At 35.6% G+C, this 27897-nt stretch overlaps 1 protein-coding gene across 3 annotated transcripts; it reads right to left on the bottom strand.

The window, feature by feature from the left end:
• Nucleotides 1-1546: 1546 nt before the first annotated feature.
• PDLIM3 (PDZ and LIM domain 3) lies at nucleotides 1547-24624 on the bottom strand. 3 transcript variants are annotated; one of them, XM_063402105.1, is made up of 8 exons: nucleotides 24375-24624; nucleotides 19039-19190; nucleotides 17371-17455; nucleotides 12069-12256; nucleotides 8271-8534; nucleotides 5665-5792; nucleotides 4425-4536; nucleotides 1547-3535 (listed from the first exon to the last, which is right to left on the bottom strand). In XM_063402105.1, the coding sequence occupies exons 1-8, from the start codon at nucleotides 24465-24467 to the stop codon at nucleotides 3346-3348; spliced, it is 1212 nt and encodes a 403-aa protein (XP_063258175.1). In that variant the 5' UTR covers nucleotides 24468-24624; the 3' UTR covers nucleotides 1547-3345. The 3 variants fall into 3 exon arrangements, with proteins under 3 accessions (XP_063258175.1, XP_063258177.1, XP_063258176.1); XM_063402107.1 differs by lacking the exon at nucleotides 12069-12256 and adding an exon at nucleotides 11542-11609 and having other exon boundaries at nucleotides 24375-24623; XM_063402106.1 differs by lacking the exon at nucleotides 8271-8534 and having other exon boundaries at nucleotides 24375-24617.
• Nucleotides 24625-27897: the final 3273 nt, after the last annotated feature.

Raw genomic sequence — 27897 nt, 5'->3', positions numbered from 1 at the left:
AAACTTGCAAGCAGTTTTAAATTAGGTATGTTTTAAAAGGCAGTGAGATGCAGTAGGAGATGATCAGTTGTTATTGAGGCATCTACCTTACATGTTTCAGGCATGGTCTATTCAACTCTAGTTTGATTCTATGGATTGTGTTCCCATTAGTGGCTGATGTGCATTAGCATTGCTCCCAGATCACAACTTCTGAGTGAATTTCATCCTGAAAGAAACCATTTTGTGCACTCTGAAGTTGTGTGATGTGAACCAAAATTACCAAAATGCAATCAGTGGGAACAGTGGTGGGTTTACATTCAATAGCCCACTTCTGATCCGAACAAAAGTGCTAGTTGAATTTTTTAGGTGATGAAATGTAGTTGAAAAAATGAAGGAAGCTATTTAGTTGATGGAAAACAGTTTCTTTTAGCATCTTTAGAGTACTTTCTAAGATTTCAGATTTTTGGCAAAACTTCATTACTTGAAAGACCAAAAGTATTTGTCTTGGAGGAATTGATTCAACAGCAACATATAAATTAATCTATGTATTTTCAGAAGTAATTCTTGGCTTCCTCATTTGGAGTATTTCAGTTTCTTAAAAGTTTTTAACATCTCCCAAAATGGCCCTGCTGTTTATGCAGCAGTAGTATAGCTAGGGAAAGCTTTCCTCACTTGATCAACATTTGAAGAGCTGAGATGAAAAGCATGTGAGGTCACACTTCCTACCTTTTTCTCTAGCTAAAAATAAATGCCATGCCTTTGGCTTGAAAAATATGTAAGAGACTAGGCACAGCTGAGAGGCATAGTAGCATTAAGCTACTAGCATGATTGACTGGCCACACTATTCTGAAACCAGAAGATAAAGTGGTTAGATCTTTAGGTGGACACCTTTTGTGCCAGAAACCAATGACACCCTACTGAAAATTCTTGAGGATGCAATAGAGAGAATTGGTATATCTTCCTCTCACATTTAAAACTAAATATAGTTTTCCCAGACTGAAGTGACTGTGGGATGAAATTTCCTATTTTTCTCTTCTGTCAGGATCAGAGATTTCAGAATCTGCATTAACCGAAATCATGGTTTTCTTGATGTTATGTTGTTGTATGGGTTTTCACGTAGTCCAGTACCTGGAATTAGATAGGCTTACCTTCTGATTCTATCAGTGTCACATCCAACTTAAAAGCTCCCAAAACAGCACTACATGATGATGCAATACCACTGAACTTAACCCAGAGTTTTAGCATCAGGTCATGTTCTGTGACTTCCTAACACCTTGTATCTGCATTTCCAACAGTTTCCCCATGTTTACAATTGGTATATTTGGTGTGTTAAAGAGAGCAGTTTTGAGTCTTTAGTTTGGAAAGCACATGATCTCATTCTGTTTTAGAAAGCCCTGAATGTGTAACCAAATGCTAATATAAAAATTGTCTTGCATTTTTGCCAGGGATTTGATTAATCCAGAGAATAGTGCTCTCCCAGACTGAAAGCCAAACCTCTGTTACTGTCAAGTCACTTGACACTTATACTTCCTCATTTTCCACACCAGATGAAAAGAAACACAGAATATTTATCATTTGTAGTAGATTTATTTTTACTTTTACTCCACAAAGACATAAACATTAAACAAAAATTTTAAAACACCAATGACGTTTTCGGTTTGTAAAAATAGACATTATGCACACTCTTATTTTCAAAAGGATTTTCAGATTTATGGGCTTTATCAATGGAAAAATATTAATACTACACATTTCCTCTATGGTACCTGAGGAGCAGAACTATGTTTTGTGCCCAAAAATAATTCACCAACTAACCTTGAAAAGGGTGCAACACTTCTTTTTCTTTAATCTCTGCTCTTGATATGGAAATGTAAGTAATAAATGCAGTGACACACACATTTTTAAAACTTCTGAGTTCTGAAATAATACTTTAAGACATTTTGAAAAGTCTTTGAATATGTGGACATTGTATTTAAATCTTTGGGACTTGTGAATTTTTAAAATAAATTTAAAGTATGTAGAATTTATTTTGATTCCATATTCTACTTGCATTGTAGGCTTCTTGCATTATATAATGGGAGAAGTTCATAAGATTGTTTGTCACTGGACTGTTATTTTTTTGCTAGTCTTGTGGATTTGGTATAAAATTTTGTAGATTTTTCTACTTTGGAGCAGGTTCAAAACACTCCATTAAAGAATTTATGATTTGTTTTGATATTTTCTGCAAGTGCTAAGTATTGTGTGCCCATTAGGTGTATTTATGTGGCTGGCACCTACCAGAAAGCAATGTAGCCCTTGACAAGTTTCAGAAATTGGTAACAAACCCCCATATTCTTTCAGCTTTTTGGTTTTTTATTCCTTAGGACTTCACCAGGCTTTTTAATAAAAGACTTTGCCTTTGCATTTATTTTTATAGTTGTCCAAACTTTAATTTACCAGCAATAAACACATTGTGATGATATTTCCCCATTGTTTCTATTACGGAAATTGAAAGATGGAGATACAAAAATCCCGTATCATTTTCTGCAGAAAAGTTTTAAAATTTTCTTTCATTCTCAATTCACAATAAATTCCTATTAGAGTGTGAGGTTCTTTTTCCAAAGAATCCATTCATGTGTGTGCATGCCTCAGAACAATTTTCTGCAAAGTGATGTGAAAGTTGATATCATTTCAAAATCATTAAGACAACATAGAACTTTTGCTCATACTAACCAGTCTTTGTTATACTAACCATTTTATTGTGAGACTTGACATTTCTTTTTCATCACAGTTGCTGCATCAGAAAATTAAGGCAATGTAACCCCAAATTCAGAGCAAAGTAAGCAAAACATATTTGGGGTGTACATTAATGCTAGTTTAATAATAGCAGACATGAACAACTGCTTGTTTTGTACTTAGCATGTAAAATAGCTCCTTTTCAAATGATCTGTCAAGTTTCTACATTTATAGTGGCCCAGCCTGTAAGGCTTTGGTGGTGTTGGTGTTTGCACAAATACTTAATTTATGTTAAAAATAATGTCTTGCTTACAGCACTGATGTATATTATATATATATATATAATATGTACATAATGCTGTAGCATTCATGTAATACCTCAGTTGTTTCACTTTTTGTATTCCAGGAGAGCTGTTTTAGTTTATACTTCCTTGAGTTATATTGACAGTTTCAAAAACAATATTTTAGCAGAATTTTGATGGTATAATATGCTATTGCTGGCTAAAAAGGACTTCCACCTCTCTCAGAATCCCACAGAGAAAGGTTTAAAAGCTTCTACTTTGGATTTAGGCAGAAGTCCTGACACTCGTACTGCAGTTCTAAGCTGGTAAAGGCTTTTTGTGAGCATGCATATGTTTGTATGTTAACCTAAGACTAGCATTTTGGGTAGACCGTAACTGTTTCGTATCCCTCCGGTGGTCTCATGCGGGCGCGCGCGTGAGCTTCGCAGTACAGCTGGCCCTCCACGAAGAAGTAGCCTTTTTGTTTCAGGTTGAGATCGCAGTCAGAGCACACGAAGCATTCTGGATGCCGGTATTTATCACGTGCCTTCACCACCGTCCCTCTGTATGGAGAGAATGAAAAGGAAAAGCGCCAGTTAATTCTTATGAGTTTAAAATGAGAAAAGGAACTGCAGCAACCCGGTCTATTAGCGGGTGTCCCTGCCTATGGCAGGGGGTTGGAATTAGATGATCTTTAATGTCCCTCCCAACTCAAACCCTTCTATGATACAAAGTATGTTCTAGGTATTTATTTTAAGGCTTTACAATTGTTAATCTTGTGTTTTTAGAAACTACTATTTAATTTAAGGTCAGACGGTGAGTTTGAGTAGGTGACATAAAGTGCTGTAGAGTTGATCACAGTTCACTAACACTGAAAAATGAAGAGTTTGAAGAAATGTGTTAGTTTGGTTACAAGACAGAAAGCACAGCCTAACCTATCAAAAGGGTGACAAAATTACTTTCAGAACCACATTGCTTTTTCTTCATGTCTGTGTTTTCTCAGTTCATCATTATCTTTGTTCTTTGCTGGAGTTAGTGATGTCAATCAGGTAGAAATCTGATCGTTTTAAAATAGGTCTGCAGAGCTTTCTGGATACTCTCACTGGGTTGGGAGGAGGATGCTTTGCATTAACAAGAAAATTTTGAGAATTCACAGCCTGACGGAGCTCAGCATAGATAACTGCTGGTTTCATCACGTATTTGTTAAGTGTTGACTTGCAAAAGGTCCTGAGAAATCTCAATTAAAACCTCAGTGGTACTTTGTCAAAACTTACATAATCTGTATTGAAATTTTTGAAGGTACAGATTATAATTTGACATTTAGAACAGTATATTTTTATATCTCTGTTCTCTAGAAGCATTATGAGAATGCACTTCTGTAGTTTGCAGTGGTGTCTGAGGATGGCATGTGCTTGAGCTGGGGATTTCTAAAACTAAAAAGAATTGACTTACAGAATCCCACTCCCACATTTGTCACACAGTGGCACTTTCTGGACACCAGGCATGGCAGTAGGTATCTTTGTTACAGGTGCTTTCACACTTCTTGTTCCCACAGGGCGCCCATCTGAGACACAAAACAATCCTGTTATGTTATGTATGCTTAATATAAAAGCATCTGATGCAGTTAAGTGTTTTTCTACACTTTTCTGTACTTTCTGTACTGTACATACACTTCTGGTTGTATCTACGGGCTTTCAGTTATATGAACAAACAATGCAGTCTCACTAGAAAAGTTTAGTGGGCCAGATCCCACCTCTTTGGAATCAGGAGAAATATTGTGTAAGCTGTAGCCAAAAGCAAGTACAGAAAAGATTGCATATGCAGTGCTCTCTGCCTCATGGACATCACCTAGTTCTCTGAGAGTAGGTCTTGGATATAGCAGAGAGGGAGGAGGATTGTGCTTTAACATAGAAACATAATCAACACCTATTGCCAGAAAGCTTCATTTTTATATAACCAACCGTACAACAAATTGGAAACATTAGTAACATGATATGAATACAAAATAATAGCAAAATACAAGAAAATGCTAAGTAAAATCCCACAGTGATATATACGTAGACAGTTACATGCCTTAATTCCTTCTCTAGTAAATATTTATATATAAACATTAAAATTTAAAATATTACCTTTTAGGTTAATTTTGGTTGTATTTTGCTCTTTATGCTTATTGTACATAGAACAAACTTTCAGCCTTTAATAATTTTATTTTCATAACTTTTTCATTTGAAGGAAATATGACTGTAAATTATATTGTCTTCTTCAGGTTTTTTTAGAAGGAAGAAGAAATAAGTTTTAAGGGGATTTCAGTTCATTTAAATTCCTCTTTTCCTGGATGTGAAGGAGAGTGTTTTCTTTCTTGGTGTCATATTCAGCTTGTCCCAAAAATTCTCACAGATAAAACTTTATCGTTCAATTAAAATCAACTTTGAATATTAAAGATCTTAAAATCTGAGAAGAGATTCTGGAAAATGTGATCAGCATCTGCATTGCATTCACAGAGGAGACTGCTTGCTATACAAGCAAGGAGAGGAAATGACAGGAGACTGGTGTGGTAGATATAATGTCCAGAATGATTTGGGCTTTCAGAAATTCTTGTATCTCTAATCTCTCTTATTTTCTTCATGGATTCCCCCCTCCCACAAACATTTTAAAATTATTTGAACAGGTAGAATATATTGTTATTAACCACCTTCCTCGGAGACTAAATTCTGGAGCACCTTAAAGGAGCCAGACTGGCGCGGCTGACTGGGCTCCTCCTGGTTGGCGTGCAGCATCTTGTACACGTCAGACTGAGACACTGAGTTGGGAGATGGGTCACTGTATCAAAGGGAGGAAGAGCAGATAAAAACAGTTTATCAAACATAATTAAAGCAATATCTCTACCAGACATTGAGTATGATTCAGGAAAAAAATAAAGACAATGTGTTCCTACAACTATTGAGAAACTTTCTTCCAGGTAGCATTGCTTTATAAAGCCTCCTTTGGATCTAAAAAGTGCTGAAAAAAATTAAATCAGTGCAATTGTTACAAAAGTAAATTGGCATTTACTTGGCATGGCTCTACTGGCATTTGAGAATAGGCCATTTAATCTCAAAGTAGTTTCATTCCAGTAATCATCTGCTGCATTACCAGGTGCTCTTTGCTATGGTATCCAGAAGTTGCAGCGTCTGCCCTCCAGAATGTTGTTAAAATCACAGCTCATGCCTTTACATAAGGTTAGCCAAAACAAAACCAGTCAAATTTTTTGGGAGAATATAACTTCTAAATTAGCTCGATCATTAGGTTATATAATGACTCTTTGTCTAAGATAATTGTCATTTATTAAATTTACAGAGATTACTAAAAGGACTGAAATAAGTATTGCAAAATAGGAAACATTGTAAGGTGAATACTGAAAAATGAAAGTTCTGTTTCTTAATCAAACAAAAATAAGACAAAGCTTTATTTTGCAATGGCAATCTTATGCTAAAAATATAAAGTAAATTATTGTTCAAACAGCAGTTGATGATTGAATCTCAAATGACCTGTGAGACAAAGATTTTACTGAGACAATTTCATGGAATTTAAACTCTGCTGAATATTTTAAATTGTTCATGATAAATGGCATCTTAAGTAGTCGAGAGGAGGACTATATGTACTGACAGGAATTAGACTGAATAGGTGGCATTTTTAAATTTCATACACTTACTGGGAGTAATCAAAAACATCCAAATTTACTTTGATGAAGTCTGTTACCTTACAGCTACATGCACAAATGTCCAGTTTAAATTTCCTCTTGCAACTTCCCACTGTCCACAAAGAATTAGACTGGTTTTTGCTTTAAATGGTTTGATTTGTTTTCCAGGGTGGCATCCAAGCTGCCAAATGGCCCAGTAAGAGCAGCAGCAGTTGGACAGTGACCCCTGTTGCTTATGTGAATTTTTTGATCTTCATCAATCAGTAGATTTCTTTGAGCCATCTTTAAGCTGGTGAAAAAACTACCTGTTTCCTGTCTTGTCAGAAACTTTTAACAGAAGTAGTGTAGTTTTCACAGTTCTTGGCAATGTTTAATTAAACCCCTGAATTCTCTCCTCTTTACTAAAATATTTCTAAATATAAAGCAAGGGATAATGAAATTACATACAGAAGGCAAAAACCCCAGACACAAATGTGTCATCTTACTTTCCTTAATGCATACATAGTGAAAACCATCCCACAGCAAGAGACATTTCAAACCTGTGTAGAGAGAGTAGGTTCTCAAACTGGCAATGTCACAGGCAGTGTGAAATCTGATTACTTTGGGCCTTATCCATTATTTCACAATAACAAAGCAGCAAATTTTTCTTTTATTGCTCTCTATTTGTTCTGATTGAGCATAAATATTCAAGCAGAAGAGTAACTTCACTCTGAAACACTTCTTGAACCACAGTTTTCATTAGATAGGATGAACTTAAATACTTTTATATAAATATGGGGTTTTCTGTTAGTAGCAGCCAAATTCTGCAAGGTGCTGAAGAAGGCTCATTGGTGCCAGTGACAATTGCTTATTTAAAATATTAGTAATTAGCTTTAGTTTACACCATACACATAATTATTAACTTAAGTGCTGTTGTAAAACAGGAAATATGTTACCATTATGCAAAAGTAAAATAACCTAAATGGTGAATTGTCTCCTGAAAAAAAAATTTATTGTATAATAATAATTGTCATCAATATACATAAGGTTCCTACCTGAGTTTAGTCATGCATTGAATAAATTCATAAATCAGACATGAATTTGTAGGCCTACAGTAGATTCTGCCTCTTTTTGTACTGAATGAATTGTCTAAAATGAGACTTAAGTATCTAGAACACTATAACCATTTATAATATTTCCTAATCTTCATAACCTGCATTTCAACAGTGGAAAAATAGTTATTATTATTTTATGAATTATTAATAAGAGGAAATTATAACATCATTATTAGATAAATATAATAGTAATAAAAAGTTCTAAATTTTGGAGGGAATCAGAGTCTTGATTTGGAATGGTCAGTCAGGTAACAGTCCAGGTAGTATCATAGTTTTTTATTTATTAGCTGCAATTCTAAGATTATTACCTATGAAATATTTATTTGTACGTTCTGAAGGACTCCTTTAATACTTTGGGTTAAACCCCAGAAATGACTAATATTTTAGTAAAAATATCAAATGCTTTAAAATTACTTGGTTTCTCTCTAACCCTTTTTCCCTTTTTCATAGAAACAGTATGATACTGTTTTTAGCTATATTTTAAATGTGTGTATTCATAAATATTATAGATGCTGCTCTAATTACCTTATGACAGGTGTTTCCCCCAGAGCTGTAGAAACTTGGCCTTGCAGTGTTTCCATGATATTGTCATCAGAGTACAACTGCATAGGTGTGTTAAACTGAGCGTGTACGATCTTGACACCGGGGAGCTCCATTTCCAGGGGAACATTAGGGGCCATCTTAGACACCGCTTTCAGCTCGGTGGGGCAGATGGAGCTGACCGTGCTAATTGAAGAGGGGGTGCTGCGCCCACTGCCGCAGTCCAGCCCCGAGGGAGTGCTGCATCCACTGTGTTAATGGCCACAGCGCAGGAGAGGGGGCAGTGTGTGTTGGATTGCAGAGGGCCAAGACAAAAGGACAGCGATACAGTGATGTTAGCAGGGCTGAAAAGCGTAAACGGAACAAGCTCCAAAAAGCAAAAGTACAGAAAGTAGAGAAAAGCAGAAGTATGTGTAGACACTGATGGTAGTTTTCCTATCAAAAGTATCAAAGCCAGCTATAAAGCAGTTCTTAAAATTCTGGCATGCATTTTCTTTAAAGATAGTAAAAATCCTTTGATAGATTAAATAAATCAGTATATAACATTATTTTTCATTTTTAGTGCTAGGTTTTATTCAGGAATACTTAAGCCTCCCTAAAATTCTCTGTTCCAAGTAATTCTTATCATCTGTAAAAAGGGTAGGAAACAAAGTGTATGTGAGTTGTCCATGTCAGAGACAGAATAAACACCTGCAGCACTGGAAGAATCCTAGATACATCATTCCAGTTCTGTACCTCACAATCATCTCACTCCACTGCCAAAAAACTACTATGAAGCAGCGTAAAAGAATGAATGTGACATTTCCTAGATTTTCTTAATTTCTAGAGCAAGATATTTATCAATCTTTTAAAACTAGTTGAACAATTAAAAAAAAATTGTTGATCATTGCAAAGAAGAAAAGTTACTAAAACATCCAGGCTTACTTTTGCTTTTTGAAATTACAGTGCTTCCAGTAAAATGTAAAGTGGTCCTTCACAAAAATAATGGGTATGTGTTCAGAGAATTAATTTTAATGATTTGAAGTACACTTTACATATAATTTATATACAAAAATAAGATGTACACTTCTAAAAAAATATTCGTGTTGCTTGACATTATTGAAGTAACTGCACACCAATTCAACATACCTGGAAAAAGATTAGCAAAAGAATGTGAACATTAGACCTGAAGTCTTTTTTCAGTATCACTATCTGAACACTTCAATCTTGTCTGCATAGTGCCTCAGAGACATTTTTTTGTTATGGGATATTTCTTTGCTGTTGCTGTGTAACAGCACATAACCAAATCTTTCTACAATCATTGGTTACCATTTATGTGATATTCTGAGCCACGGGACAATAAATGTGTCATCTCTGTCCTCCAGTCTGGTATCACAGTTGTGCATAGTTCTTTCCAAGCTGTGTAAACATGGGACAATGCTTTGTTTCCAGATACCAAACTTTATCCAGCTTGATAGTCCAGAGCTCTGCCCAATAGCTACTCTTGGGTGGAGTAGAAAACTCGAAATTATCCCTTTGATTCAAAGCAGAATTTGTGCAGGACCACTTTCTCAAAGTTTTAAAGGGAAGTATGCATTTTTTTCAACAAAGACATGTCAAACAAAATCATTCCTGAAATGATAGGCAAGCCTTCATGCAGATATAGTTGTGCATCATCACCAAGCATGAAACAGCCAAAAAATTCACACAGAGCAACATATATATTTGCAGTATTTTTTTTAGAAGAAACTTTTAGATCCTGCAGTGGAATAAGTTTTGTCAGTGCTAATAGTGTTAGTAAATGGAATGTAGCAGGAAAAGACTAGAAAAAGCACAACTCTCGCTCTCACTACATGAAGCCAAAATAATATTAAACCAGAATAAATTATAGGTAAAAAGTAACATACAGTTATATACTAAATATGTTTTCTAGTTAGTTTCACCAGAGTAAAGTCCAAAACTCTGTCCAATGCCTAATCCATTAGATCAAACCCACAATGCACAATCATTTCTTCTAATCAAAGTCCTATTTAGCCTCTCCTGTCTGTCCTAAAGGGATATTTAGAGTTGAGGTTGTGGTTTGTTTTTTGCTGTGTTTAGCAGTGGATTAAGTCAAACTGGTGAAAAAGTAGTAGAAAAACTGTGACAACCAAGGTTTTTTAGATGCAATACCCTGTGTCAGTGATTCTGCAGTTTGCAAGCGCAGACCTCTCCAGTGCTAGAACTCTGGTCAGGCCTTGCCCAATTGAAGTTCTTAAACTTGTTGCATTGGTGTCGGGGTAGTTTTTGCAGTTTATTTCCTTCATCTTATATTCTGGTAAATGGCCATTTCCTTCAACATTTTCAGGGAAAACACTGTGCAATTTTCATTTCGGAATTGTGAGATTGGGCTTTTGTTACTCATTTGATTCTTCCTATATCTAATAGGCACTTGTAAAATGGTGGCCCCAAAGCCAGCTTTTTGTGGTACCTAGTGGTCCCACAAACTGCTACTGCTATGAAGGTTAAAGGATCACATCACAACATATTACATCCCTCAGACCCATTTGAGCCTTCTTGTGTTTTTAGCCACAGAGTTTGCATTGTTTTTGTTCCCTTTATAATAATGAAAACAATAATGAGGAAATTCATCACCAGTTAAGACAGAGGTTTATTGCAGTAAAATGGTGGGTGTAAATATATATAAGATTTTCTGTATTGGAACTTCACAAATCTGTGGCATCAGTTTTCCTACTTTTAGCTCAGCAGTAGATTGCCTTCTGGAAAGAGGTCAGCTGAAATGCATATTTGAAATATCTGAATGGCTTAGCTTATAACTAGCTATCTTTTATTTATATGTAGGCTATCTTTTATTTATATGGACTATGTAATATATATGTACTATGTAGCTATCTTTTATTTAGCATGTTAACAAATTTCACTGCGTTTGGTCCGAGGAAGTTCACAGTGCCAAAGATTTGTAAGTGTAAAATATCTGATGCTGCACTGCAAACTGAATCATGGCTGCAGTTACTTCAGACTCTGATCAGTATAACTGAGATGGGAATGTAGATCTACTGTATTTCGGAAAGAGAAATTTGAATTTCAAGCCTGAACTCTGAAAGTCAACCATTTAATTATTTTTGTTTGTTTGCTTTTAATTTCAGCATTAAGCAGTCTAGTACCACAAGTAAATTTCAAATGCTTCAGAATGCTTAATTAATGTCAATGGTGAGTATCCATCTGTTAAAAAATAACACCATGCATCAAATCCAGCACAGCACTCAAAGTTTATAACCTGCTTCGGCCTGAGATTATGAAAGGTTTGGGCCGAATATTATGCTTGTGTTCAAAGTAGTTGATATCCTGTAAAGAAAAAAAGAGATAAAATAGCTTTCTTTGGCCTACAAATGCTCATTCATTAATAGTGCTTTCTTGGTTAAATGTAGCTAAAATGTTTGCAAATTTTAACCATGAAGTAACCATGTTTAGTTTGTTCATTCCTGGTGCTCATAATACAGTCACTGTGGTGTTCAGAAACATTCAGGGTAAAGTGTTGTTACAGGAGAGAAGGCTGGAGGGTAATGTTGCAGCCCAACTTAGAGGGCAAGTTTTAGCTACCTGCAACATTGCTACTAGAAAGCTGAATGGATAATTCTTGGTGTTGGAAAAAAATGTTTCCTTGACCACCTTTGTTTTTGGATAATGAATAGTCTCCTGATTCTCAGAAAAAAAACAGCAAGAGCTGGACTTTTAAATTGAAAACAAAACAGATAATGATATACCACAAATGACCATGTATCATAGGTAAATACTAATACTCACTTTTGCGATGAGTTAGGAATGAGACCCCTCAGTTGTCCATGAAGCGCGTCTTGAATATTGCCAGATGAATAGAGCCCAATTGGAGAATTATAGGAGGAGCTCACTACCTGTCTTTTGTCATCAATATTTGCTGCTGCAACAAAAGGCTGGGCCCTTCTGTTGTGAGCTGTACCAATAGGCTTGAATTCCTGTACATGATGGGCAGACAAAACACACAGAGCTACAATGCACACCAAAGCTAGCAATGAGTAAATCTGACAGCACTAGTATTGTTAATAACTGCATCTTTACTTTTGCAACTCTGTTATTTTTTAACTGGTGCAAGCATATTATATTTTTCTGTGAATTTTGTATATATTACTTGAGCCATACACATTAATTTCCCACCTCTAGGCAAGAAGAAGGCTTAGAAGAAATTGGAAGGATGAATATTATAGTGACCTTTCATATTGGTCACTCGATTTAACACTGTTTACATTATTACTTTAAAATATTTCATGTATGCTTATCTTAATTTCTTTGCTTTAGTGCTAATCTCTAGATTCTTCATTTTTGTCATATACTAATGGAGGGACTTTCAAAAGTATGATTTTATTGTGTCTTACCTAGAAAACAGATAATTTTTAATGCTTCTTTTAACTGAAATAAAATCGTCACCATACATCAGATTGAGGACATTCTTCTGAATGTATTTAATTTTTCAAGCATATCTGTGTATCAAAAATTGCACTGCTCTATAATTTAATGTGAAGTCATCATGAATAAATAAAAGCCAGAAATGGGTAAATTTGAAATCATTCTGCCTATGTGCCCGTATTATGCCATACTTTTTTTGTCATTGGCCAAGATAATTTCCTCAGTTTGTGGAATTCAAAAGAATAAGGTCTGGAAATAAAATCACTGATGATTTTTCAGATACCTTAAAATGTCCTTCTATAGTGGCTGGCCAGGAATGATAAAGACTTCTGACTTTCTGAGTATGAAAATTCACTTGTTTGTATTCTGCGTATTTATTAAAGTGTCCTTTGAGGCCCTTCCAGCTCAGGTCCACTCCTAAGCCTAAAATATAGACACTTTGAAAAAAAAAAAGTTGTCATCTGGCGAGAGTTTTTTTTCTTTTACCCTACTGGGTAAAGAACATTAACTGCTGCAGTCCATCACCTTGTCCTGATGTCATGTGGTACTCTTTGCATGCAGTGCTGTGAGAGCATTTGAACTTCTATCCATATGGAATAAAAAGCTTTAGTTTCTAAAAAATAGGTTTCTACAACCTGAATTGGTTTTTTTTTAGAGACTTGAACTTGCAATGTTAAGATAGCACAGGTCATTAATACTTCAAATTTTCATAGAAATCTTTTCCTGTTCTCCAATTTGGGTTTGGTTTTGAGTACAATTGTTACACAACAGTTTCCAAAATATATTTAAGATCAGACTAAATAAAAGCCATGGATATATAGAATATGCAGCCAGAAAATGCAAACAGTAAAAAGCAGTTTTATTAAATGAAAATGTTTAGCAGCATTGCACTTTAAGAGGCTACTGAAAGCAGTAATCAGATAAATGAGCACAAAGGTTTTACTTGCAGTTTTTTCTTTCTGTCTGATAGAATGGAGTTGCAGTTAACAATATATATTAGTAAATGGAAATAATCTGATAGTTTAGATCATGGCTTAATTAAAGATATTAATGTCAAAGTAATTAAAATTTATTCTAATCCATGTATGATACAAAATGAACAAAATCAACTGAAAACATTGTAATTTCATCCCCATATTTCATTTCTCGTAGAGAAATGAAGATGTGGCACCATAACAGCACGTTTACAATGTAACAGTTGTGAAACAAGTATTTGCAGTTAGTGAGACTTGAATTCTGCTTTCTTTATAACTTATCTATTAATATAAAGTGTCAGTGACAGAACATACAGCAGCAAAAATAGTCCAGCTCTTGTGTTTATTTGATATCATTGAATCTATGGAAAGTCCTCTTTTCGTTCAAAAGCTAAATGAGAACTGGAAGTTGTTGTAATTTCTAATTGGGAATATTGGAGAATTACAGGACTTAATTTTTTTTTTTTTTTTTCAGGGCTAGCAACATTTTTGCCTTGATACAAGTATCAGGAATAGAAATATTGCAGCACCAAAAGCCCATAGAAATACATCCATCACAGCCTATATGATGGCATTCCTTGGGGTAATTGCTGTGACAGAACTCAAATGTGTACATTTTGGAGGTATCATGTGACTAAGACCTTTATCTTTGAATGCTGTTATAAAGGGAAGTAGGTTCTCCACAGTAGCCCAGCACAATTACATTCAAAAGTTGATTATACATGGTAATAGACCATGAACTTACTTCCTAGAACAATGGGTTGTGTTTTCTTAGATTTTTATACTCATCTATGTGCATAATATATGTCCCAGGAATGTAAAATCTCCTTCATGGCCAAAAGTCTAGTCTGACTGAACAAAATGTTCAAAGGCAAAGATAGAAGTAAGCAAGAAAAGTTCAAATAAAAACAATTCAAGAAATTGTGGTAATGAATACAAAATTATTTTCAATGAGGTTAAAGGGATTGTAACAGGAAACATTTATAAGTCATATTCTTTTACATTGACAATACAGCAAAAAACATTTTAAAAATAACTTTCTGATACAATTTGCCATTTAGATGGTTTTGGGTTTTTTTCTTTCTAATTATATTTGTTGAGAACCTTATGTTCTAAATTGCTTTTATTCAAAATGCAATGTGATTGTGTTAGTAATTCTTCAAGTGGTCAGCTATTTCCTATTATTTATTCGTCACACTACAGGTTGCTCCAGAATACCAAAATCAGGATGGCTTTTTTAATTTGGGAATGTGTAGCTTTCAAGAGTGACTCTCAATCAGCCACTTATTGCTGTAAATTAGAATTGCTGCCTCAGTTTCCTCTTCCCAGATTTAAAAATAGTGCAACCTCTCTTTATTCTCCAACAATTGGCTTTACCAGACTCCAAATGGCTCTTGGGAGATTCTCAGGCTGATTCAGAATTTTGCTACAGTGTGAAGGTTCTTTGTTCCACAGCTGCGTGTATTTAATTGTTTATCAGGTTTCACACAGCCATCTCCATGCATCTCTAGAATAATTTTCATTCATTGAAGCTAAAGTAAACACTCTTTGGCCAAATATTTGGCCATGTTGCTGAAGAATTTAAAATAGGGTTTCCATTCATTTGTAACTATCATTTTAGCTTACAAACTTGAACTAGATACTTATTTAAAAGATTGTGTAAGTTGTCCTTTGTTATTGTTATTTAGTTGGCTTAAAATGTATTTTAAATAACTGACTTCTCTTAACTTTCTTAGTGAATTTTAAAATGTCTATTTGATGAGAGTGAAAAAAAATCTGATACATTCATAAGATCTGTGACCTGAGTAATTTTGGTTATTATAAAAATAGAACTGAGTGGTTTTTCATTTCTGCACACCAGTAAATGTATGCAATACTACTGAATAAAATAATTTTACATTTAAAGTAACAAATTACTGCTTTTGCATTTTTCTCCATTCATCTTGGCAGCAGTGCCTGTATGTATTGTTAGAATTCAGCAAACTGATAAGGCTTGGACAGCACAGGTTGTAGTTGTGCAAAAATTTGTCATCTGAGATTCAAAAAACTTTTTACTGTTTTCTCTACTGGTATATGAGCTGCTGCATCTCACGTTATGACTAAATATGCTGTAAAATTTAATTTTAAATCCCAGCAATTGTAGAAAAATAGGCTATATGTATTTTTTATTCCACAGGGAGTGATGGATACTCAGGTGGAAGAATTTAATCTAAAATGTAAAACATTCCAGGAAAGGTTTAGTGTTTTTGTTTGCAAGCATTGCTGCCTTTCTGGTGCCTACTATTTACTATTTACACTCAGTACTCCTGACCTTCCTGGGAGCGAAAAAGAGATGTACTGAGTGAAAAGGCTGGCTGTTTAATCTAGGAGAAACAGTTTTTCTGCTTGCCAATGGAAGCTGCTTTTCAATAATCTGCCAAATAGCACTTAGTGAAATCTTGTGATCTATTTTTAAGGAACTGTCCTTTTTAGGAATGCAGCTTTAGTGCAGAGGGATTACTCTTGTGTCGTGCATGCCTGCATGGTTTTTCTCTACAGCTTTTTTAGTGAATCTGTTCCATTGCTAGTCATTTAATGTGTATCCTAGCTCTTCCACAAGAGTATGCATTTAAAATAGTTTTGTTTCTTCACTGCAGTATTCCTGCTGCTAAAGAGGCTATATTATTTCTAATGGAGTTTGCTGTATCACTTAATGCAAGTTTTAGATCAGAAAGGAGAGGGAGAAATGTAACATGGAAATGCTGTAGTCACGTTTGGGAGCATCTCTGTGAAAGCAGAATTGTTGGAAGTATTTATTACACAGGGTTCATTGAAATTAAATCTAGACTTATATTTTTTTTCCTAGGATGTTATAGGATAAATACTTTGACATATTTGCTTTGAACCTGGCCTTCCAGGATCAGCAGAATATTCTTCCCTCCCTGCTCTTGAGATAACAGCAAATGTTTATGTAGGTCAAAGAGGAATGACGAAGAAATAAAGGACTACTTGTAAGCAGTAGCTAGCTAATTTGCTATTAGCAATGTGAAGACTTTGACTCATAGCAGCTTTTTCTTTTTTGAGTTTGAAAAGAGAGATGGCTGTCAATTGATTGGATTTGCTTTGGTCATATAGAACGATCAAGAGCTTTCCTAGTCAGACGTGGTGAGTGATATTCTTATTGACCAGTACATTGGTCTTGTGTGAGTATGTAAACTTCAGTTTTGTGGCATAGTATAAAAATGTATGGAGGTAAAGAGATCCAGCATCTCTCTGTTTAACTGACTACATCAAAATGAATTTTGTGATCTGATGATTTCATCACTTAGGTACTTGATATTTATTCCTGGCTGAAGAACATCCTCATATGACGAAGAATATCTTCAAGAGTTAAAGTGACTTAAACTGTATCAGAATAAGAGGACATATTTTATTTCCATGATAAAACTAAGGTGCTATGTAGACTCCTAAAGAAAAATGAGAATTTGTTGTAGCTTCTTAATGATTTGTTTTCAGTTATAGCTGAAAAATCAAAAACGTCGAGTCAGATAACATGGTGTTCCTGGATGTCATAATCGTGGTGGTTCACATGAGCTTAAACTGGCCAACTATGGATGAAGTTCTAGTTAAAGAATTTTAATGACCACAAGAGAGATTATTTGGAGTTTAAAAAGGCAAACGGAAATGGTTAGGTAACTTTTCACAGTTCATACCTGAGGTTCAGCTTCCAAATTTATCTTGAAGGGATGTGCTCTGCCATCTTCTGAAACTTGTGGGGACCATAATTTAGTTCCTGCCCTAGAAAGAAAGGCAGGCAGAATTTAAATAATTTGAATTCCTACAGAGTTGTGTATGTCCCCATAAAATATAATGCATGTCATAAATCTGCAGTTTTTTCTATGCTTTTTTAGTGTTTTGACATAAAAATACATCAGTGATATGTAACCAATATATATAAAATGTATTTACTTAAAAAAAATTATGTATGCTATTAACAATGGGAAATAGGTTGTTAATAGTTACCAAACACAAAAGGAAAGGGAAATTAGTGCCTTTCTGACCTGAGCCGGCCAAACTTTTTAGTTTTATTTTTTTAATGGTTGCTAGAATGAATGTTGGGTCCTCAGAGTATTTTATATAAACAATTGAATATATTAGTAATAATCCTAAACATCAATTTCTTTTTCGTTAAAGACCATAATTTCCATGTCAAGCCTGCTTTTCAATGTTGAAGTGAAATCTAAGTATGTAAAGCACGTGCAAGGGGAAATGGAAGTTGCACAGATGATTCTTTCAGTCACATAGGCAGAAGTAACAAGTACAAAAATATCAGTTATGTTCTGCTTTCATTGACAAAGTGAAATGTGGCAGCTAATTCTAAAGTAATGTAATAGTAATGTTAAATATTAATCTGGTGCTGCTTGTTATATATACATTTATCACGTCTTGAGACTGGATCCCAAGATAGTTATTAAATGGCTTATATCAATCTGTAGCAGAACCCTGAATTAACAGAAGGAATTATTAACTATGGTGTGCGCTCTAGTAATTCAAGAACACTCCTTAAAAAATGAAACACATTTGTATTTCAAAAGAAATGTTGTAGTCAGCTACAATAAAGAGCTGTGTCTCCTTGAGAGCCTCAGGTTAATCAGCCCTGTCTTAGTTTTGGAGATAGCTGAAAGAGTGTGCCAAGTGATTCTGATTACAGGCTGAGCAAAATCAGCTGGAGCTGTGAAGCTGCTGGTTGTTTCTCTTCCTGGCTCTAGTAGAGAGAAGTGAACACAAATGTCTCTGGATTACTGCAGTTTAGGTAAGACTGTGTTTCTCAGTTTTGTTTTGAACATTGCTTTGAGAATCCTTTATTAGGATTAAAATCTCTTTTTGTGACCAAAGAGATCGATTGGCTTTAAACTCACTACTTTGTAATCCCTTATGGAAGTGACATGATGTTGTTTTTCCTGACTGGGATGATACAGTAGCAGCTTTATGTGTGGTAGGGAGAAGGAGGCAGTGACAAGAACGTTTGGCTGAGCGAGCATTAGAGCAGAGAGGTCACTGAACAACTGACACTAGATGAGTATTTTATCATTTCCCCAAAATATTAAGAACTGCTTACTTATTGACAGTAAATAGGCGACTTGTTCAGTCAGCAGAATTATAGTGTGAATAACCTGAGGGAAGCTGTTCTTTTTGTGCCTACAAAGATAAGTTCTGGGGAGTCTTGCTTGATCTGGAGTTTAAGAGGTAGGTCTGGTTGCTTGTAATTTTGAGGATCTTGGGAACTTCCTCAAACTGTTTTAAATAGTTACACTGTATAATAATTGTACTGTTGATTGAGTAGTCTCTTCTTTCGGAACTAGGCAGGCGTGTACACGTACCTCTCTATTTTCAAACAAAGCTGATGTGTAGCTGCTTTAATTCTCTCCTGGGCATCATTATGTGTCATGTTCTCTGTGCCTAAACCATCAATAGCTATAATAACATCACCAGGGCACAGGTTGGCGGCTGAAGCCTTGCTTCCAGGTGTAATCTGAAAAGACCAAAATGTTACTGCTTAATCACCATGCATGCTTGAAAATTGATAGAGAAAATAAACTTCATCACATTCTCCTATTTCCTGTTGGATGGGGGAGGTATTTTTGCCAAAGGCTCTGTAGTTCTATTGTCAGGAAACCATATGAATGTTTTATTCATCATAACTCCAAATTAGATGGAAATTATCTTCACATTTTTGCATTAGTTTCCACCCTGATTTCTGTAATTACTGTAACTCATCTTTAAATCTTCTTTTCCACTGCCATTATATATATAATTTGCTTGAAAAAAAAGTTGTTTTCTCCTTAACAACACCAGCAGTAGAAAAGGACTGGTAAGAAATTGTACTACTGAACTCCTTAAAGTGCTTAGGTGTAAGTCCCATGGCATTTGAGTAACAGTGGCCTAGATCCTTTATGATGGTCTGCGTGGTGCAATTCATACCTCATGTACTTGGACTATCTGTGACATCCACAGAAATAGCCAAATAGCCCTAAACTTATCTTTCTATGCTTTTTTTTTTTTTTTTTTTTTTTGTCTAGTTGACAGACTGTCTGTATGGTTGTGAAAATAATTGAAGTGCAACATAATTTTGCTTTAAAATAACTATTGTAGAGAGGCCATGACCTTAGATGTTACTGAAGCTTGTTCTAGAATTACAGATCTCTATTTGCAAGAGGTGACTTCTGCCACCACAACACATACCACATGCACAACAGATCTTAGGTCACTGAGGGGGATTTCCATCCCTTACGTGTGTAATGCCATTTTAGGCAACTCTTGATTACCTAGACAGCAACATGAAATAGATGCATGTAGCTCATAAGCTTCTGAAATTCAGCTCTCGAACAGTGGAAGGGACAAGTTGGGTCATGCAAAGAAACATTAGCTTCTTATTTGGAAGTAAATGAATCCCAGTGTGAAGGGAAAAAAATGTCATTATAGTCTTATTTCCAAAAGCATTTCTTTTATCTGTGGCATATATTAAATGAAAAAGCTATTGGAGAGATTTTTTTCTCACTATGGGTACTGCTACAGGGAAAGCACATGTTATCTTGACTGGAAAACATGCTGTGGAGACATTATTCAGCTCTGGTGTTTCAGAGTTTTCCAGCAAAGGAAGAGAGTAGCTGCCCAGTGTACTTCCAGCATGTTCTGAACTCCAGCCTTGGGGAAGCTGGCAGACTTGTCTCTCAAGGGGACACTACTGTCAACATAAAAGCCAAATAGAAATTCTTTTTAATATGAATTGAACTGTATTAGTATTGAAATGAGGGCAAAAATCAGTGAAGGGGGGTTGTTCTCTCCTCTTTCTATCTCCATTAGGTGAGTCTGAATGATCAAAGAGATTGTTTTGTGAGCTCTTTTTCTGCATTCCTGCATGTAAACTTATTTTTGATATCACTGTAACAGACTACAATGCATGTGTTACTATCAAGTCAGGCAATATTTCCAAAGTGGTGCTTGTGGCCAGCTGCAGACTTTTACATCCTCACCCTTCGAAAGAATGGACTCGTGTATTGTGTACTTAACAAAGTATTCTGGTGCCTGAACAATCTGAATATGAATGGAGGAAGTTGTTTATAAGTTCAAAGTCTGAAATCTCTAAAATTGCTTCTCCTTCACCAGCAAGTGTAAATGATCAACACTGAGACCACTTACACCACTATAATAAGACAGGGGTTAGAGGTATGATCATTCTTCTCCCTTCAATGTGGAATTGCTCCTGATTTGACTTAGCATGTTGTGAACATGTCTGCAATGACAAACTGCAGCAGAATTCGTGTTCCAATGTGACTGTTGATGCTTTAATACCTAACTTGGCAAACCAACCATTCTTGGTTCCCTCTCAAGAGTAAGTTAGCTTGTATAACCCTTATGGAGTAGTTACTCTGCAGATTTTGTTTTTTACACGTCACAACAAATCATCTGCTGTTCCTGTGACATACTGCAGCAAAGCCCTGAGATAATGATCCTGCCTTATAAAGTAGCGTGTCTGCCTAGCACAGTGCACTCCCCTGCAGCTGTACTGCTAGCAGAGCATGCCCTGTTCCGTGCTGCTGCTAAATCCCTTGGGTTTCATAAGTTGTCAGCAGCTGCAGAATATCACTTAGATGTTTGGATGGGGTTACCATCATTTGGTGGGAGCAAGGAGGGAAAGGGACAGGAGTCTGTATTTCCTATTCCTTGACTGAATTGATCATGGCCAAGCTTCTGAGATGTGTCTCTTGGACCTTAACACCTTGATGGGGGTGCTGAGCTCTATATGCCCACCCCTGCTAGGGTGCAGAGCAGGCACCTGCCTTGCAGACTACATTTTATAGAAAGGGACCATGTTGTGCAGTGCAAGATATCATGGATATGATGTTGATACTGTGATTACCTCTATAATGTAAGTGGTATGGTTTCTTAAGGACTTGTTAGTGGCACATTACCTGTGTATTTTGAACACTTAGAATTGTGTTGTGACTGTAGTGTTTGTTGCTTGCTCACCCTGGTTTCATGAGGTAGATTCTAGTGTTGCTTTGGGAAAATTTTTGCCTTGCTCCTCAGGCCATTTCTGCATGGTATGCCTTTGACTCCTGTATCTTGGATTTGGATAAATAAAAAAATATATTTTGATCATACAGATGTTGTCACAGACTAACTATTTAACCACATGAGGGTCAAATATCTCCAATGAAACTTTGAAAAGAACCTCTCTGCATCTGCTAGTAGACTTATGAAGCTTATCACATTACACCATCATAAATATTTCAGGCTTTGTGTTTTCTGAAGAGAGCTATGAATTTCTGAAGACAGAGTGGCTAAACATAAAATTGATTTAATATGAATACTTGCATTGTGATTGGTAAAGGTCTATAAAAATAAAATAGAACTTAAATCTAGAGTTGATAATATTTTACCGTTCTCTCCAAACTGCACAAGTTTCACTTGTTCCTGTAATCAGTTTCATTAATGCAATTTCTCTGCATCTATGCAAAGTTCCAAGGATGTTAATGTTTTCAGTCTTTGTAGTTAATTAGTTGTTTCTGACCGTAATAGAATTTCAATATGTCAATTTTTACTCCCCTTCTGTTCTTCCTTTCTCCAAGTGATCATAGTCTGTAGTTTTGCATTTGCTTTAAACAGTCAAAACAACAGAACAATTTTCACATGAGCTTTTGAAGTGACATCTGTTCTTTAGACAGGTGGATAATGATCTCTTAGGTCGTCTGTCTCTCTTGACAAGTCCTGATAAAAGCTGTCTCTTGTTGAACAAGGACATAGAGAACCAATCCTAACACCTGTCCAATTATTTTATTCAGAATATATTTAAAAATATTTTCTATTTATTGTTTAATTTTTTCTTGTTAGGACAGTTAAGCCTAGTGTGAATGGGCTGCTTATAATAACTTTTACAAAAGGAACACCTAGGCTCCAAGAGTCAAGAATGATGGGTCTTTTGAAATGTTCTCTTTTTCTTAAGGGGTATTGTATGAACACTTACTGAGGAACTCTTCTAAATGTATGCAGTGGCAACAAAAGTACTAACTTTAAACAAACTGTTAATAGTCTTATGCCTGAACTAAGCAAATGTAACCTTTTTTCACATATATAAATACATATATATATATGTATATTTCATTGTGCTACTTGAAATGTAATTTTGGGCACTTCTGTAATGTGCCAGAAACCAATGGCTTATGTCTTGTGAGGCATTTGATAGGTATGAGTCAACTGCAAATAGTTTATTCTTTAAAAGTTATATTTATAGTAACATCCTTTGTTATTGCAGTTTTAAACTTCTTTGCACTTAATCTAAACACAAAGAAAATACAAACCAGACACCACTAAAATATTTTTCATTAGAGATAATGGAAACTATTTTTCTTTTAGAGGCCCATAAAAGGCAATGAAGGCCCCAAAACATCCAGGGATTTTTTTTTAATTCAATGTTTCTGTCTCCTGTTTCTCCAAAGGCTTTGCTATATTCGATGAGTATTTTTTATGTAACTACATTCAGTCAAATAATAGCATTTTGATTTACTTCTGTTTAAAATGCATAAAATTTTTTATGGTTTTATAAATCTGGAATGAATGACTGAGTTAATTTTTACTAGTTAATCTGTGAAAAGATGGTCCTTAAACTTTTTATTGATTCTTATTTGGATGCATATTTACTGCAAGACATCACTACTGGTATCCATCCTTCAAGGCTTTTGACATTTACTCAATACCAGGCATAGTGTATATAGTGAGTCATAGTGCAGGACTTTTTTAAAAAAGGGAAAAAACAAAAAAGGCATAGCAATTTAGAAGCTCATGGAACACACATTTCATGTGTCTAAGGTCCTGAAAAGCAGCAGAAATGTAAGGAGAATGAATTCTAGCCTGATGTGCATTGGACACAATTTTCAAAATATAGAAATTCTCAAAATATGTATCCTGTCTTTAGAGCAGATCCACATCTGTATATGCAGAGCAGCTGACAGTGTGTTGTATGCTACATTGATCGAGTCACTGGTTTCTTAAATTGCAACTAATATCTCAAAATCCATGAAAAAAGGAAAGCTCAAATTCTTGCCATTTATTGGGGGAGGGTGAGTAAGGTAAATTTTTAGTTTCTAAATATGGCAAACCCCACCAAATAACTGTCTCTTTCATTTTCAGGACTGGATAACTTTCCAATAAGTCACTCATTTAACATTCAGGGAAGTTAAAACTTTAAGATATATAAAACCAGGTACTGTAGCCTTTGCTGGCAATTAACAGAACTTGGTTTAATTAAATAAGAGTCAGATTAATCTGCAAAGCACAAACTCCCAGGCATGAGGAGCTGCTGCCTAGCAATTTTCTCTCCCAGTGATCAGAGAGGTTAGATGGGGAAAGTATAAAAGTGAGGTCTTGCTTTTAGTAGGTTTAAATGTAATTTTGAAAGCCGAGGAGATCATGCCAGATTTTTTTCTGCTGTCAAGGCATTTTAATTTAATTTTGAGACTTAAGTGTAAGTGCAGTTAAAATCTCTTAGACCAATCACAGAAAACTTGTAAAAACTTTGTATTCAGCTGGCTCTCCTCAGAACTAGCAGCTACTTTTTAATCTGCTCACAGCTTTATCTGCATCTCTAAACTCCAGAAAAGTAAAAGACAAAAATCTACAGCAACTATTAAATGTAATAAATAGAAAGAGTACATACCCTGGTTATGATTAAGGGTTGATTAAAATCTATTCCTCCTGAGAGCCTGAATCCCCAGGGTGACGGTCCTTGGAGAATAACATTTTGTGGCATTGTGGACAGATTTTCCTTGGTCACTGTTCTTTTTTTCTGGGGTCCATGTGAGGAGTTGAGCTATAGGAGGAAGGTTGCTGTCAGCAGAGCACCTGCCAGACAGGGCAGCCGACCTTTTATACCTCCTAAGAAGTTTTACTCATTCCAAAGCTGTGGGCACTGCACTTTATCCCTACTCTTTGGGTGACGTCAGCCAGTCCCTCGGCTTCTCCACCCACAGAGGGGAGTAGCAAACGCGGACAAATAAAGCTTGAATGCTGGAAAGTTTACAACAAATGCATCAACTTTATCTGCTGCTTTAGCATCTCTCTCAGCCTGACAATCAGTAAGCTTCAGGATGCAGCGTCCTTCTGGTTTCTTAAAGCAGCCTTGTTGCTCACTTGATATCACACTGTTTATGTTGCTGGTGTTGGATTCAGCTATGAAATGCAGTGCTTTGACTTCGTACATGACTCTGTTTCATGTAAACAGAAATACTAATAAGATTTCCTCTCAAGGTCTTGTTTCACATCTTGTCTTATTTCTAATGTAATAGTTTATTGCATTAAAAAGTCCTTGCAGCCCTTCTGCTGCATTTTTTGATAGTCACTTGAGACCATGGCATGCACCAGTCCTAATGCCTTGAAAAATCTGGACTGATGTCATACATATTTGTCATACTGTGGAAGAGAAATGCAGTATTAGGTGATGATGTCTTTTTTCCTTTGTAGAAATCTTAGCTTTTTAAAGGTAGTCCTTTACTTGTGGCTTGCTAGTAGATAGTGTTCATCAGAAGTTTTTGTAACTGTATTCTTGACAAGAATATTTCAAAGATACCCTCCATTATTAAGGTATAATTGACATCCTGATCAGAGTGAAACACATAGTAGTGACTCTTTGAAAGTAAACCATCAGAAAGAGTATCTGTATCACAAAGAGCTTGGAGGGTGGCAGTCAGCTGGTGGGGGGCACAGCTTACATTAGGAATGTGAAGGAAGAGGCACATTTAAAGAAATAAGGCAGGTGTTTAGGTCAGTGATGTATCAGTCTTGGTAGCTCAAATACTTTTATGTATTTTGAAGTTGAGGAAAAAAAAATCCTCTAATTCCTTTTGAGTGGTGTATATACTCTGGTATGTCTTATTGTCTTGAGATTGGTTTGGTATATGCCTTCAAAATATTGCCACTATGTAGCTCATCCTTCCTGAGAGAGTACACTGTGTGTGTTCAAGGTCAGAACTTTTCACCAAGTAGTACTTCAGTTTCTTACCTTTTCTCCTCTTCCATGATTATCTGTTTTGAGTGAAAACACCTTGCATATTTGATACTCTTTTTTTTCACTCTTCCTAGTGAATCCTGTAGTGTGCTTTGATTGGTAGCTGGAAATGAATAGCATATTAGATGTATTCATTTAAAGAGTTCTTTCCTATGAAATTTGCATTTTATTTTTCTCAGAACACTGGCAATCTCAAATATTGAGATTGCAAATCCTGCAATACACCTCGGTAGGAAATGATTCTGAAATATACGAATTTCAATGTCAGGTCAAACAGTATAATCAGGCTCTGAGTTTCTGGTGTCAAAGATTATGCCTATATAATAACTTGTTCACTGGAGAGATTCCTTCCAAATTCCTATGCTTAAGTTACTGATTTATATCTTAATATGCAGGTTTGCTTTTTGGGTGTGTGTTTTTTTATTTGGTTGTTTGTTTTTTAAAATACCCAGGTTTGGGATTGCTTAAGATTCTGTAAAGTTTGTTGGTGTTTCTATACTATAGTGAAATTTGCTCATATGTCCCTTCTAATCTTGCTAGATATGGGTAAAGACACGGTAGGTTTAACGTTTTTCTAGGCAAGTGATTTCTCTCAGTTTCAGTGGAAATCATATGCAAATATGAAGCTGAGGTCTTGCTCAAAGAATAATTTTTTTTCCTGCCTAGTTTACTGGAAGGGTGACTTGCTCTCCAAGGTGCTGTTGATCTGGAAACCAATTGCTAGATCCAGTTTCATTGATGTTTCCCAGATTCAGCTTTTTTCCCCCTCCCTTTGTACTAGAGAGGAGAAAGAAAAATAAAAGCTTTGAAAGGCAATACTGACTTGATGCTTGTCTCATAAGGCTGTTTCATAGTTCTTTTTCAGTGACTGCTTTTAAGAAATCCTTCACCCATTTACATCGTATGTGTACATTTTTTGGTTTGTCTACCTAGAACACTTCTGTTTTTACATACCAGACCAAAATGACCAGCTGAGCTGGATTGAATGCAGAGCATTTAATCCACTTTTCAAAGGTATATTCCCTTCAGTAAAGAACATTTTCTCTTTTTTGTCTGGTTTTAGGGCATTATATTATCTTTCATAGTAGTTGTAACTATGAAAATACATTTTTGTAAATAAGAAACAGTGTGTCATTTCCTCTTTTTTGCACTTGTGTCATTGAAGCTTCCATGTAAGAAAACAAGCATTTTTAATAGACTTTCTTGTTTTGTACTGTAGGATCATTGGTGTTACAACTTTTTTTACCCGCAAATATACATCCTCTGAATTTAATGTCTATGCTATGAATTTATGTATAAACTACCCTCCTCAGAATAATAATGTAATCTTTCGATTTATATGACTACCCAAATATTTGAAGCAGACTTTTGCTTTCCAGGTTGGTATTTCATTTGGTTTTTGTCCCAAATGTTATTTTTCTATCCAATGCAATCTGAAAGAGTACAACCACCGTTTTCCACCCAGCTTCTCCCCCAAAAACTGAAGGCGGGGGGAAGCAGTGTAAATTCCTTTGTGCCACTCAACTTTTTGAGATTTGGGAGCTGGGGTTGCAAATTAGGCATTGGAATGGTAGCATGGTACACAAATCCATCATTGCACACCTCTCTAGCTTTGGACAATCAATCTCCTGTGCCCATGCCCTGGCATTGTTTTCCATGTTGCTATCAAAAGGCAAGCATCTTACCTCATATCAGAATGTTTTTGGACTTAATTTTCTTATTTTTTCTCCCAGTATGTCCCTGCTGTGATGGAAGAAAATGTTGTTTTCCTGACAACTTGGCAGACTGAGAATTGAAGAAAAAAGTTTTAAGGGGCAAATGTTTAAAACCAATTGTTTCTTCTGTAAACTCATGGAGTGCTCTGTTTCAGGCTGCAGAACCAGAATAAACCCTGATACAGGCAGAAAAAAACCCCCAAACACTTCAGAGTCCGCATTTTAAATCATAAACCTTCTATCTTACTTCAGAGCTTAGTCTATATCATAATAAACTATATTAGACTTCACTGTGAAATTTAGACATTAACAGTCTAGGATGCTAAATGAAGTCTGAAAATCACTTGCACATGTGGAACAGCATGTACTGAAACTGGCTGTCCAGAGGTGAAAGGTCAGAGTGTTCCAAGCTGCACAGCCTGTTTTCTATTTCAAAACTCATGGGTATATGGGAAGTCTTT

Source organism: Prinia subflava, chromosome 7 (assembly GCF_021018805.1).
Source record: "Prinia subflava isolate CZ2003 ecotype Zambia chromosome 7, Cam_Psub_1.2, whole genome shotgun sequence".
In the NCBI taxonomy this organism is placed as follows: domain Eukaryota; kingdom Metazoa; phylum Chordata; class Aves; order Passeriformes; family Cisticolidae; genus Prinia; species Prinia subflava.
This window is presented reverse-complemented; position numbering and strand designations above follow the sequence as displayed.